This window comes from Leptosomus discolor, chromosome 7, assembly GCF_034619465.1.
Source record: "Leptosomus discolor isolate bLepDis1 chromosome 7, bLepDis1.hap2, whole genome shotgun sequence".
Taxonomy (NCBI): domain Eukaryota; kingdom Metazoa; phylum Chordata; class Aves; order Leptosomiformes; family Leptosomidae; genus Leptosomus; species Leptosomus discolor.
In genome coordinates, this window is record NC_141397.1 from 54,735,473 (window position 1) to 54,750,881 (window position 15,409).

At 41.6% G+C, this 15,409-nt stretch overlaps 1 protein-coding gene across 1 annotated transcript in view; it reads left to right on the forward strand.

The window, feature by feature from the left end:
• ARMC9 (armadillo repeat containing 9) overlaps nt 1-13,262 on the forward strand; it is a 65,053-nt gene extending 51,791 nt beyond the window's left edge. The window contains exons 22-25 of the mRNA XM_009949436.2: nt 1,664-1,788; nt 5,132-5,264; nt 9,856-10,022; nt 13,240-13,262. Of these exons, the coding sequence (XP_009947738.2) occupies nt 1,664-1,788; nt 5,132-5,264; nt 9,856-10,022; nt 13,240-13,262 (448 nt within the window). The remainder of the gene's footprint in view (nt 1-1,663; nt 1,789-5,131; nt 5,265-9,855; nt 10,023-13,239) is intronic.
• Nucleotides 13,263-15,409: the final 2,147 nt, after the last annotated feature.

A 15,409-nucleotide genomic window follows, 5' to 3' on the forward strand; every position in this document is an offset into this window, starting at 1 on the left:
TGGTTCTCCCATGTTTTAAGTAGGAAGCGTGAGATACCACCCCTGATTGATAAGTTTGTATTTTATATCTAACTAATTTGTGTGCAAGATACTGCGGTAAATAGATGAAGACATTCTTGAACTAGGTTTTACACTGGAAAAGGACAAGCTTTGATGGTTTTATGCTGTTGTAATTTTAGTACAAATTAATTTACTAAAATGAGGAAATACTCTTTTAGGAAGCCTTGCAAGAAGAAGACAATACAAGTGACCAAATCTTAGCTGCTTTAATTTGAAAGCAATATCTGAACTTGGATGTATTTAATCTTTTAAATTATTTAAGTGGCTTGTGTTTGTATCAGATGAACTGGCATGAAAAATGTCAGACTACTTAGCCTCATATGCAGGTTGTCTACCCATGGACAATCCAGGACAGTTGATATGAATTACCTGAAGTTTTGGATTCAGAAGAGTAGTTAAACTACATTAAAAATTTATGTAAATGCTTGCATTCAGAATTGAAGTGACTATACTTGTTTAAAGTTCTTCACATGAGACTTGATGTAACATATTCCATTTAAAAAATATCATGAAAGAGGAAGCAGTGGATGGAGATACTATAACATATCTCTGACTTGTAGGTTCGTACCTCCAAAAGGGGGGGTGGGGTGGATTTCTGGTGCTGAATAGAAGTATTCACACAGAAAATTAATGCAGAATAGCTACTGCACATGTAGCAGCTATTCCATGCTAATTTCTCTATGACTTCCCAGTGCAGACAAGGCTCTAGTTACTTCAGATGAATTGTCATGGGATCCCTATGTGGACAAGCTCTTGCTGTATGGAGCTGAGGGAGCCAGGAAATACTGGAAAGCTGCTGTGCTTTTTTTTCCCTCCTCTTTTTTTTTTTTTTCCTCCTCTTTAAAGACTCCCTGGCTGAGATCACTCAAGGAGGACTGAACTACTTAATATTCTGCTAGCTGTTTCCTTAGAAACTGATGTAGCTGTGAAATCATTAACTGCCTCCTTGGACTGCATCCTTTCTAACTACATATACAGTCTAGTTACCTTAACCTGATATTGGGCAGGGAAAATTTCTGTGTCTGCCAGCTTCTTTTCACACACTTTTCACACCCTCTTGCTTCTGCTGTGGTTTATTGCTTATTACAAAGTAATCTTGTCCCTGTTCTGTCCCTCGTCTGCTTCAGTTTCTCATTGATCCACTTCACTTGGGAAACGAACAGTTCTACTTACCTACTTTGTTTTAAGTCTATATTGTGTATTGCTCTGTAAAGTGAAATCCTTGTAATATTCAGGAGTAAATCTTAAATCCTTGAAAAAGCTAAGTATTTAAGACCTTTCAGGCCTGCTGTTACAGTCTTTTTAAGTGTCCTGCTGGTATTTGGGGTCTTCAGACTGCAGGGAGTTATGATTTCCTTTCCTTGGCTCTTTTATTGCAGTAGGAAAAAATGTTCATTTCAAATACATCTAGCATCAGCTGGTTTGGGGGAGCTACAGTCACGCAGTTAAATTATGTCCTTAGCACTGGGTTGCAATATGAAATATAAAATAATGTCACTATCTTCTATGAGATTACAGGCAATGAGAAGAACTTAGAATTTACTCTCATGCAACTTTTTATACTGCAATCATTTATCACACTGCATTCTCCTTTCTCCTCCAGGCCAGAAAACGATACCAATTCTTGTCATGACAGGGATGAGAAGCTGCAGTCTCCGCTGAGTGGTGATCCTCCTATTTGTGGAGGGAGCAGGTCCAGCATTTCTGACATCTGCATTTCCCCTTCATGTAAGGATATTCTGTGAATGCTGTTGTTAGCTGTTGCTGTTTTTCTTGACTGGGGCAGGCATTTGGGGCCTAGCTTGTGTGTTGTAGATTTTTTTTTTTTTTTTTTTTTAATTTTTAATTTTTTTTCTTAAATAGCCTTGGAACTGGCCCTCCATTTGTAGACCCTGGGTCAGTCTACAAGACCTTGGGGTACATGGTTGGGTTTTGGCTCGAGATGAATGAATGGCTACAGAAGGTAACGTGTGGTCAGCAGAGACCAATGGTCTCACTTGACTCACTCCATCTTGCCTCCTTTGACAGGGCCCAGGATCACACCCAGGGCTTCTGATGTGCAAAGTGTACTGTATTTCAGTCCACGATGTCCTCTGCCTAGGGAAAGAGCTGCAGCCCAGAGACAGTGCGCTTCCAACAGGCAAAGCCCCTTACTTGATCAAATATACCCTTGTTTGGATCTAAATGAATCACTGTCTGCTGGCACCTGCAGGCTCTGTTGGCTAGACCTCTATTAAAGTTGAGGGCAGCTGCAGTTATCTGCTTAGATTTGCAGCTACATTCAAACCGTAAAAGGTTGTGGAGGATGGGAAGCCCTGTGCTGTGTAGCTGCATTGTGGGTGATGCTGCTAAAGATTCTGTCCTTGCAACTTAAACTGAAATTAATGCAAACTCAGCTGGACCTGAGAGCTCAGAAACATGTCATGGAATTTAAAAAGTTATAGGCCTCTGAAATACTTTATTTCTGAACTTCTGAGATCCACAGGATCATGGAACTTTGGATGTGGGAGTTTCACCTTCTTGCAGGGATTCATTAACATTTCTAATTAGGAATTTAAGGCAAAATGTTCTGCAGTCTTAGATAAAGGATCTTGCAGCATATCCGGTACAGAATTATTAATAAGTTCAGACAAAGCATCCCTTTACTTTGCTGAAAAATATGCTTTGAAGCAGTAAAGGAATAGCATACTTTTTACTTTCTCTTCTATTTTTTTAAATTTCCTAGAGGAAATGAAAAGGATTCTGAGAGAAGTAACTAAGGTCTTACAGACAGGAATTTGTTTGCGTAATGCCTGGAGCTGATAAATATAACGTGCTGAATGAAAGCCGTATGATAGAAGCAGATGAAGCTCCTGTTCAAGATGGGCACTTGGGTTCTCGCTGTCGTGTAGGAATGAGAGCGGCTGTCCTCAAGCCTTGCTTTGCACAATAGCAACTTGAGTACAGCTGAGGCCATTCTGCAGGGAGGTTAGCTGGTCAGGGGCAGCAACTCGGAACAGCAGAGGCTGTAACTAATCAAAGACATACCGACTTGACAGTTTTCCTATATGGGAAGAAAAAAGAAATATGGAGTTTTACATACTTACGTTTCGTAAAGGAAATTAAGCCAAGCATGTATCAAAGGTGTTCCTATTTGCTGTTTTAAAGTACCATTGGATGCAATTTCTAAGGCATTATGCAGCCACCAGGAGCCCAGCGTGCCCTCTGAACCACATTTTGGTAATACCTTGCCAGTGAAATGCATTCCCTCACTTCTGTCACTTTTTCTGTGCTGCTGATGCTGTCTGACAGTTTGCTTGTAGAGATTTGTGGGGAGATTTAAACAGGGAGCCTGAGTAAGTCAGCAGAGTAAATGTGGTTCATTTTTGATGGAGAATATTGATTTAAAGCCTTCATGCTGAAGAAATTCCTGCCAACTTTAATGTTTCATATTGTCAGAACTTTGCTTGTAGCCTCTGTCTAAAACAATTTATTAGCTGTTCTCAGTCAAAATTTTATGCAGGTAGATACTAATAAGACTAGTAGATTATACTCCTTTTTTACAGAAAAATCTTGGAGGTCAGAATATACAGCATATTGCAAATTTATATGCATTATACATGTTAAAAAAAAAAAAATAATTTTTGTGTGTGGCAGAGACAATTCTTCCTAGCACTAATCCAGGCTATAAAACAACACTGAGCTAGCTGAAGGATTGCCAGAGGTTTGTTTCAAGCTTTTGCAAGTAGCCAATGAAACACATGCTTGTCTGTCTTATATTTTGGGATTTAGAAATGAGGAGTAGGAGAAAAGAAGATAAGAGAAAGACTGCACTGCTTGGTTGTTCATGCTGGTGACAGGACTTTTATTCTGTATAATGATAATTGGACTGGTCTTTGGACATGCCCTGTTTTCCAAAAGGCAGTGGGTTTTGTAATTTTTAAATTGAAAAAGCTTTAAGACAATGGAAAAGAAACCATTTCTCTTCCAGTGCCTTCGAAGATACAGCAGGGAGCAGTACCTAACAGAGAGGTGTAAAAACAATTGTACTACTTCTAGAGACTCATCATGCCCTGCCAAACATCTTTGTTGTGAAATAAATATGAAATTTATTGAGCTATGATCTGGGTCTGATCGTCATTATGCAGTACCAGGAACCTGCTCACTTCAGAATATGTGTTTTCCAGTATCACATGAATATTTTGGGATTCAGAGTTTCATACAGTCAGGTCGTGAAATGAATAGTAAGAGACCAAGAGTGAAAAAACAGTTAGAATAAAAACCTCATGTGAACAGTTAGCATCATCAAGGTCATATCTCAAGGAAGCTAAGTTTACCCTCAAGAAACCTTGATTCTCTTCTGTTTTCTAAAATTAGAGCAGTTCTTAATGTCCTCCATGCCTGGATATATTCAGCTGTTCTTGAGTCAGTCTGATTTTGTCTGGGTCCATCCTCCCTTTTTATCACTTTGGTAAAGAATCAATAATTCTGGCTCTGTTTGTTTTGGGTTTTTTTTTCCTGTGGGCAGAAAACTTGTGGACTAAAGATGAACCCTGGTTACCTTACTACACTTAATTATGCTGAATCTCGGACAGAACATGCGCTGGGCAGCCAAATGTGTGTCTGAAAGTGACCTGATCTGCATCTGTATCAGCATGTGAGAGCAAATCAGGACGGCAACCTGTCCTGAGGATGGGAGGAATGGAGCTGGGGATTTTCCCTAAACTCTTATTGAACTTGCATATCTTTGTAGCCTTGTATCTCTCTCTCAGCAAACTGACTGTCCTTCCCTTCTCCATTAGTGCCAGGCAGAAAGTGAGGTATATTGAACAAATGTAATAGACCTGAAGTCCGACAGAAGTGTAAAACACTGGGGTTTGTCTACAGTGGATGCTTGTTACTATGGATATGTACAGGCAACTCAACTGCTAGTGCTTGCATTCCTGTGGCCGTGATGAACTCTGCCACACTAACTCAATAGCTTGCCATTATCTCAAGGTTTCCTTCATACAGGAACTGTGACTTGATAGTATTTCTAGTAAAATTGTAAAGAGACAACTCCTCACTGAACTATGTTTCTTTTTTTAAATAGCAGTTGAAATGAAGTCGTCTAAAGGATTCTCACCAGGCCACAGAATGGACCAAAGCATCCCAGCTGGTGACAATGTCTTGTCTTCTCAATCTACTGACTTCACCCAGGATAAAGTAAATGGGCAATCACATAGGTATGATTTATCCAGAGGAGTATCTAAAAGTGCAAGAGGAGCCTGAGGGGTCTTACCAGCTAATTCCATGCTGCTGTAAAGACAATCTGTGAAGTCATTTGATGTATGATGTAGTCTGGTCTGAGACAGCTGTGGTGCTGCTTGCCAAACAAAATACCCTTAGCTGTGCCAGAGGCAGTGGTTCAATTTCTAAGCATCTAGTCCAGAATGGGAGAAATCTCAAGCAAGACATTGTGCAAATAAAACTTCCTGATTGCTTCCTTAGATGACACGACTCTAACCCATGAAAAATCATTTGTTGGTAAAGAAATAGGTAGGACTGTGGGAACAGGGCAGGAATTAACATGCAGAAGGAAGAAAAATTAAGCGTTTAAGTGGATTCAGAGTGTTCAAGCATGGTGAGTTGCTAGCACTGCGGACCAGAGTCCCTGATTTATCCACTAGGTGGGTAGAGCAAGGGAGGCAACATTATGAGTTCTCCCACCAATGGGTTTCAACTCTTCCTTGAAACAATTTCTGTCAAAAGAAGATGACAGATCTTGCTCTCCTTCTCCTGTTCATACCTTGAGCCTTCTGTGAAGCCTTTGTCTATGAAGCCTATGTAGGACTGTGATGTTATATCTTGGATGAGAACTAGGAATTCATTAGCAATTGGACCAAGGTTTACTGAAGTTTTTCAGGGCCCGCATGTGTCCTTCAGACATTAACAGCTTTTTCCTATAGCTAGTTTGATTGGGCCAAGTTTTAAACAGCAAGTGTAGAGAAATTTTAAAAGCAAGTACATTCCAGAAGTTAAACACAGAATGGGTGGAGATGTGTTAAAAGGATAGGTTTTACCAACTCTTTATGTAACTGATTTTTCAGAAGTGCTTAGTTATTTGTGTCAGTTAAAGCTCTAGCACTTCTGAAAACTGGACTTTCTGCTTAGACCTTGTTTTGTTCTGGCCTACAGATGCCTGAGTGTTTGGGGGGGCTTTTAAGGGGTTTGATGTGGTTTTGGGTTTGGATTGGTTTTGGTTGGGGTTTTTTTGCCTTTTTTTTTTTTTTTTTTTTTGCCAATTGTGCTGTTTCCATGTTGAGATCTAAGAAATTATATATTGTCAACAAATTATCACTGATTAGCAGTTGAAATGCTTAGTAGTCATACCCCTGTCCCAGCATTAATGGTTTTATTTCTCTTGTCTGTCCTAACAGTAGCTAAGCATATACTACAAATACAAATAGGCCATGAGAATTTTATGGCCAAATTGCTTGCTTCGTGACGGAGAGATTGATTATTTTTCAGGCTTTGGCTTGCAAGAAGCAAGCCAAATTGGCAGCATCTTGCCCCCCACCTTGACGAGAGGCTTTGCTTCTCTACAGTCATAATCTGTTATTAAAAAGACATGTCCTCAGTAATCTTTAATTTTTCTTCATAAATGTATATCTAAATCTCAGTAATAAAGGAATCTCTAACTGAAGGCACAGGTGCAGTATCCTGCAGAAGAAGATAGTATCTTTTCATTACGTGATTCCTTAGTATGCCTACAGTAATTTGTATTTACAAGAGCAGCCTCGAGTTACGGATATGGGAATGTAGCCTTTCACAGTCCGAGCAAACACAGCGTTTCCTATGTCAAATGTCTTTTGTTACTATGTAGGTGTTGCAATAGCTAGACCTGCCTTTTCATTCTTTCATTCATGGAAGCATACTTTAATTTGTTTGCAAAACAAACAGAGCAGATAAATCGCTGCTTTGGTCATAGTTTTGACCATTGTAAGACATGTTGCTGTCCTAGTAAACAAACACCAAGAACTTCCTAGAAGAGATATGTATGAGAAAAGGAGGGCTGAGTTGTGGTGATGAAGCGGTCCCCTCTTCCTTAGCAATATTGGGACTTTAACTGTACAGAGATCCGTGAAATTATGCTACATCAATCTGAGACACAAATGAGGCCCTGGTAGTAACATGTCTATTATAGTTGTTTTATTTCCACAGGAACAAATTATTGTTCTGGCTGATACATGTCAGACTGGCAGCTGCTCCTGCATTGCTATTCCCTGCTGCGTTTTGGTCATGTAAGAATACAGATCTGTTGTGCTTTTTAGCTAATCAAGGGTAGATTTGTAATAGACTTGAGTTTATAATTGTGGCTGGCTGTCAAAGCACTTATTTTTTTATCGTGACTATGTCCAGTATCATAATAAAGAGCTTAAACTCCGCAGGGCCTTCTTAGGTCTCTAATGGTCTTACTTTTCTGATAATCTGGTAAAAATAGCCAAAAGTCCAAGCGTATTTCTCTTGGAGAACATGGTCTAAGTCATCTTTGTATGTTTAAGTCCTGTCATGTCTCCTGGTTGATTATTCCAATCCCAGTATCAGTCTGTTGTGCACTTTTTTTATAGACAATTATTTCCATTTTTCCAAGTAAAGTTTTCTTTCTTCTCAATGCAAATGTAGGTTTCTGTGTGAGTTTGTTGTGGGTTCGGTTTTTTGTTTCGTGGTTTGTTTGGGTTTTTTTGTTTGAGCACTTGCTCTCAAATTACTGCACCTTGTCGTAAATGACTCCTTTACCAAATGTGTGCAACATTTTCCCACAGTAGATTTTGCTTCTTCTTTCGTCATCTCGTCAAGTTCTAAAGGATGCCAAATAGCAGTTATTTGTTATTCTGAGGATTAATTATTTTCTGTTGATCTTGGTCTATTTATTGATGTAGTAAAAGATGAGGTGTTTCTGTGACACCTGGGCACAGGAAGTCCAAGATGTGCTCTGCATCCTATCAGGAAAATAGCAGGGTTTTTACAGCTTTTGCTCTGTTTGCTACCGGTTTGTCATATAATCCCTTCTTGAAGAGTTTGCAAAAATGTGAGCCATCCTGTGCGACCACTGTGTATCTTTCTTTGTTAAAGTATAGTGACTGGTTGCATTACTTTGCTTTGTCTCCAAAATGCTTGTAGTCCCAACTGCCTAGGTACTGCACTGAAACTGTGGAGATTGTTGATGGCTATAAGAATGCTTTTTAGTGTGTGGGAGTACAGATCCAGAGGTTGGTTATCTATTGCTGAGTGATAGCACAAAGCACATTTATGGCTCAAAAACTGCTGTGAGGCTGTTGGATCTTCCTTTTTTATCTACATTAGCATGTCACAGTACATGTAAGATTACCATGAAGACCACTAGTGAATTGAAAACCCAGCTCTTGAACCAAAGTGAATAAAATTACAAAAAAAAAATAACAATGAGACTATTTTATGGAGAGAGAGAGATTTAAGTATGACTGTGGTCCACGGCTTTGGCTTTTATCTAGCCAATCTCACTATTGTGGTTTTGGTTTGCTAGTATGTTTCTGCTGCCATCTGCCACCTCCTTTGAAGAGACAAGTGTGATACTTGTAATACTCGGAGATAGGTAGAGGGCTGCAGAGATGGCTCTTAGCAGACCAGTTAGCATGTCTCTGTCCTTAATAGTTAGCATATACTTATGCAAAATACACACAGTGAATGCTATTTAAAATACAAAAGAAACACTTGCTCAAATCTCCCTGCCAGGTGAAGCCGCGGTGTGGAAGGGCTAATCAGCACTGGCTCGGCAGCATTCTCGGGGAAGGAGGGGAGATTAAATGTCTTGCAAATCCTCTTAATCACCCTTTCCGATGGTCACAAAGGGTTCTTTTGATGGAGCTAGTAACACGGGGACTTTCCATTTTAATCGCCTGTCTTTAGATGGCACCTTTTTCGATCTCCTGCCTTTGGCTCTGCTTTTATTTCCTTTTTAAATATGAGCTTTTTCATGTAGCTGTTATGTCAGTTTAACCTTTTCTCCTTTTAAGAGAAAACGGACTCGCTAGAGCAAACATTAAGATAGATCGGGAATTATTTAGAGACGTATTGTTTCCTGCTAGCCTCCATTTTTGTACCTGGGAAAGAATATATGGATGCTGGCGTTCAGCAAAGGACAGTGTATCCTCACAGTCATGGACTAAACTTTGAAGAATGGTATTCTTGCAGCACATGCAGACTCTGAAATAGCAGCAGCTGTTTTATGTTCTTGGTGTGAAGAAGGAGCCTGTGTGTTTAGGGAAATTATTTCATAGATGCCATCACAGCTTTTTGCTCTATTGACAAAGCCTTCAGGGAGTTCTACAAATCTTATCAGAGCTAGGAGCCAGGGAGGCTGCCTATGTTGGCCAAGATTGTGACCTATACCTGGGAGAAATAATAGCATCTGTGCCCTAAAAGAATGTATTCCTGCACTGCGTATCTGTATGCTTTTTGCACCTCAGATTGAGTCTGTGTGTGATAAAACGGCAACAAGCTAAAGATCTATTGTTTGCAGGGGACTTAACTGAACCTGTTCAATCTCGTTGTCCAAAGAACCAGGTTTGAGTTGGATAGACAGGTCGATAGAGCCAAGTTTAGAGGCTGTGTGGTGAGTACGTGCCCCAGGGCAGTACCAGTGGTGCCGTGTTCCTTTCCATTTGCAGTCTCCCTGAGTTTTGAGCAGTCTATCATGCTGTGACAGCACCTAACTGCAGGTTTCACTAGGTTGCAGACTTGCTGTGCATACATATTTCTCCATACATTGCTAACCCTTTCCATGTCCTCCTACAGCGAGTTTCCCTTCGCCAGCAAACCTAAGATCCCTCGCACTCCTGAAGTGCAGAGTGCCAGCCCTAGAAAGGGAAAGGTCCCAGCCATTGCCCCCCAGTTCTCTGAGTCTGGACCCCAACAAACACGCCGTCCCAGCTCCTCAGGATCACCCACAAGGAGCAGACAGAGTAAGTGGAAAAAGTCATCATTCTGTTTGTCAGTCCTTGGGGTGGGAAAGGAAGGAGCACTGTAGTAGCTCTCCAGGAATGAAGTCGTATGCTTATAAATGTACCAGGAGTATATGACATTGTACTGTCATCTGCAGGATGTACAGCCATGTAATTATGTCCTGCTGAACACTGCTCCTATGCCCAGTCTGTCATGTGAGCAGTTGAGACATGCGTTTTTCTGTCTCTGGGTGGAGAAAAGTGGCCGAAATTCACAGAAGTTCGGAGGGAAGCTTCTAGTCTCGATTAGACGTGTTCCTTTTCTTTAGACACTTGTTTGCTCCGCTGCGTAACTTGTTTAATGTTCTTCAGTTTGGGTCCCTGGGTGTGTCTGCACTGCAACTGAATGTAGACCAGATGCCAGGCGGTTCAGAAGGTGGGCTAAGGGCAGCCTAGTAAGCAGACAGCTAAACGTGGTGTGCTTCCCATGGCAGTCCTCATTCTGCTGGAGGCTTGTGTTTAAGAACCATATGGATGTGTCGTTGCCTGAAGAAGTTTAAGCAGTACTAGTTTGCAGGGGGCTCAGAAGAGAGGAGAGCTGTGACTTGAGGTTGGGGGGAAAGGATGGATGCTTGGTTTAAGCGAGTCAGCACAAGCCTGATAAAGTGGAAATGTTGATCTCAGATGCTCACACAACAGTAAACACTGGTGTGGTGTGTAAGCTGTGGGTTTGGGGTTTTTTGGGAGGGGGAGAAAGATGCATTCTTCAGTAATGAGTAAGCTTTTTCCCTGGAGTATGGAGCTCGATTCAAGTACACCTCTGGGTCCATCTTCAATGAAAATGGCAGGAGCTACGTGCTGTATATTCTTATTCCAAACATTTTGTAGGAAGCTTAGTGATGGTTATTTGATCACAATGTCACATGAGCTCTATTCTTTAGCTGTAACTGTTATCTTTAAATGTTTCACTAAAACATGACAACTCATAGTACCTTGCAAACATTCCCAAGAAATTTGAGGTATGTGTATATTGTTAACTCCTCATTACAGGTAGGGAAAATGAAATGCAGAGAATTGAAATAACCTAGTAAATCAGCAACAGAGCTGGAAAGAGCTTCCTGTCTTCTATGTTGCTTACTCATTGTCGTTCCACACAGTTGCACGTGCAGGGAGATGGAGCAGTTTCATTTGGGGAGTACAGGTGAGGCAATGGAAGGGAATGTCCTTGGTGGTTAAGGGAGGTTTTGACCTAGAGAGTACTTCCTTGAACAGTCCTGTGCTTAGGTAATATTGCCAGCTCTTTTGGCTTTAGTTTTGCTGCATATGCCCTGTGTTTTACCTCTGACATTAGTGCTTTCTGTTTCCTGTGATAGGAGCACTGTGTTAACACCCCAGAGTCTGTCCCTGGTTCCTGTTTTGGTTCATTTACAAAAGCACTGGCCCATTGAAAAGGAGCAGCTCTGCTGAAGAAGGCAAAGGCATAGTATTTTGAAATTGCATTAAAGCAGAGCGTAATCAGAGTTCTGCATCACTCGGGTTTCTCTGTTGATTCAGTGTATGTAGTTTGTAAGTCCAGACTCTTGGGCTCTTCTAACTTTTATTGGATAGGATTTGTCTTACAATATACCTCTTATCTTTGCTGTGTCTCTGCATCCTAAAACTCAATGTATAGTGGGCGTCACATCTTACTACGTTTCCGTTTACCTCTTCTCACAAGTTTTCTATTGGGATTCCAGCTAATTGTTTTTAGTCTGTCCACATGTGCCATGAGACAGACTTGGTGTCAGCAACTGGATATGAAATTCTTATCTTCCTGCTAAAAATAGCAAAGAAATTATTTTGCAAACAATTCATCATTCATTCTGTGTATATATATCCTGCGTTGTTGTCTGCTGTCACAGAGCACCTATCAGTTATTTTCCATCTTGCAAGGGCTTTCACACAGGTGTTTATGGTTGGGAAAAGTGAGAGGAAGGTGGTAAAGACCAGATTTTTAAAGGACTAAGAGGAGCTTTAAGCACCTGTGTCCAAACTAGAGGTTCTCAGAGGTAATTCCCAGCTGTTACTTAAAGGTGCAGAGAAGGCATCTGAAGCAGGTGAGCCCCTAGTGTTTCCCTAGTAAAGCTCTGTGCTACTGTTCCTTTAATTTCCTAGCTGACTCATCTGTAAGTCAAAAATCCTATCAGATGCACAGATATGAGCAATCAGTAGATTTCAGCAGTTGCTGCCTCCCATTTGCCAGCTGCATAAGTAGGTAGGTTTTTACACATCAAGAGACTGTCCCAGTGGAAGACTGTCTTTGTCTTTGTTTGTGAATTTCTTGGTATTTCTGGAGAAATACAAGTTTTTATAGCTGATGGGCAAGACAAGAAAAAAATGAGTTTCAGATTGTACTTACTTGATGTGGTCACTTACTTTAGAGACCCATCTTTAGCTTGCTTTTGATATTTATTATAGGTGTATTTTCTGGAAATAAGTTGTTTTTACATAAACCTAGCTGAACTAGCTGGACTGGTCGTCTTGGGGCATGGAGTGTGTGGAATGCCTGAGGAATGCAGAGGAAGCACAGGTACTTAGTGAAGCTACAGGCCTGGGGCCAGATTCCTGCCTGAGATGTAGCCTGCTGCTCTTAGCCAAGCTCCAAAGCTGTACCTTAAAGCAAAACCAAATTCCTCCAAATAAAACCAGCCATTCTGAGATTTTCTGTGGATTCCACTTCCTAGCTGGTACAGGGATGACACTGGCAGCATGGCTAGACATAGGGTCTAGGAGTGGACCTCCAAATTTAGACTTTCAACTGTGCTTGTGTGCTCCATGTGGACAGGGATGAATGGTTTCGTCTGCCCTGTTCCTTACTCTCCATCTGTTCCAAGCAACTCTGTGTGGGCATGCTCAAGCTGGTTGCAGTGTACCAAGTTCTGTCTAGGGCACAGTGAAGCTAGAGTTAGTGCAAAAGTCTGTACCAGAAGAATGAGGAATTACTTTTTTCAGGAGTGTGACTGGGCCCTGTTGACTCCCTGCTCCTCCACAAGTTCTTTCAGTGTCCACTGAGAAGTGGTTGCCGTAAATACATTCTACGTTTTTAAGTCGCAACATCAGTGGTTAAGGTGCCTTTGTGCATGTTCTTTGCGGTGTTTGTGTCACTGTACAGCTTGAACAAGCGTTGCCCTTCAGCAGCTCCTGTCTTGTAATAAATCCTGCTTTCAGCTGACAGACCTTTCTTGCTGTTTTTCTGCAGGCAGCCAGTCCTACAGGAAGTGAGAACAGTTCCTTTCCTCGAGAATCACCTGTCACATTGTTGAAGGACAGAGCCAGCTTCCTGTAATGAGCTTTACTGGCGACCTACTGAGGAGAGAGTGAGGTTATTGACACTGCACGGCCTACGCCTTGCACAGCGATTCAGGGATTATCTGATGGATGTATCTGTTGTCATCTCTAAAGCTGCCTAAGACAAGGGCCTTGTTATTACAATGCAGGGTCTCAGCAGCAGCCCAGAACTGATATGGGAGATGGATAGAGTCCCAACTTCTCCGATGGTTTGCTCTAAAGTGACATTGCCACCTTGAGAAGAAACTCTTCCTCTCTGCCTTCTCTGTCAGAGTAAACAGCCTTTGAAGATGGTACGCAGGGCTCAGCACAGGAGTCTGACCAAGCAACTGTCTCTTTTGACGTGTTGCTGAACGTGTTGCCTGCCACTTGCTTTTTTTAAAATTATGCATTTGTGAGTGAGTTGGGAGATATCTCTGTTCAAAGGATCTGCACTAGGAGGGAAAACGTACGCCATATCTGCAGAGCCTCACTGCCTGGAGCAGTCTTGTGTGGAGTGAGATCTGTGTATGGTCACCAGAGACTGGAGAGAAAGTATTTCATCAACTTGTGATTGACATGTGGCAGTTGAAAAACACTGTGGAAACACCTAAGGCGGCATCCGTGCTCACTTCTGAGGATTTGATCAGCAGCTTTGTCTGCAGCAATTACTCCTGTTTCTTCCTACTTTTTTTTTCCTAAATTCTACTGTTTAACATTTGTGGAATGAATAATCCGTTTTTTCCACTGGAATGAAGAACTTTTGTTTCTTCATTCGTAGAAGAAACCATGAGAACCTGAACAGCTCAGAAGCAACTTCTTGTTATGTGTGGCTGCAGACAATCTTTTTTGGTCTTTGTTGCTTTTTTTTTTTCATGTTCTTCACTTCTGAGCAATGACTGGTTATGTCTTGATGGAATTTGTGCTGGTCTTCAGTGTACATGAAATGCTGGCTAGGCAAGAGAGATCAGATAGCCCTCCACTAAATAAAAACCCAGCAGTTAGTTCTGCCAGTGAATTACAAAGCTGGTGTGGTTTGTTGTTCTTTCTGTCAAAAGTAACGGTGACCAGGAAGAACTAAAGTCTTCGCTGGGGTTGGCTTTTCACTAACATCCCCTCATGTGACATAGCTGTCAGGACAACAGCAACAGCTCTTCCAGAAATGCAGTTTACCTTTGAACTTGACAGCTGCTGGGGCAGAAGTGCACGAAAAGCAGGCAGTGTATTTGCCATAGGCAGGCTTCAAAAGCAAATGCTTTAACAGGTACAAAAAGGGAGAAGGCAAGGCTTTTGTTTTGGAGTTTCACCTTGAGAAACCAACAAGTGGAACACAGCCTGAAAGGTAAAGCAGCTCCAATAGTGACACCACCCTCCCCTAGCATAGAGAGTTGTAAAGCCACCAGTCATTTCCATAGGACCAGAAGAAAGCGTCACGCTTCTGCTGAGATTTTGCATTGTGCCTCTTGGTATGTGGCAGCAACTGAAGAGCCCAGGCCATTTCCTTGTGCGATGTGGTTGCCATGAGACCCACCAAGATCAGTGACCCTGTGTCAGACGTTTGCAGAAACGGCTCCCATGCACAAGTTCAGGCAAACCCTGTGGATAATAGACCTTAAATTGGAATCGGGATGTTTTGTAGAAGACATCCCCTAGATTAAAATCCAGTCATATTCATGTGGAAGTTACAACTTACTGTTCGGTAACTTCAGGGTGCCCACAGCCCTAACACACAAGCAGGCAGAATACGGGTGTTGCTTTAACTCCCAAACTATGTAGGACATAAAGTGATTATAGACATTTGGTAGCCCCTGTCGGATAGATCTCCATGCTAGACAAATCACAGGACATCACTGACTTGTGCTTAGATTCATCCACCTCCTCTCAGAGTTGATAAACACAATTAATGGAAGAATGTCCTCTGGTTCACAAAAGGGCAGTAATGGAAAACAGCCATAAAACCTCACCTAGTGGTTTTCCAGGGTAGGCAGCTTTTCTTTTTCCTCTGAAACGCTTTCTGTTTTCCAGGGTGTAATATCAATGGCCAAGTCGTTAACACTGAAGTGCTAAGCACGTTCGTTTATATGCACAGATGACACAGAATG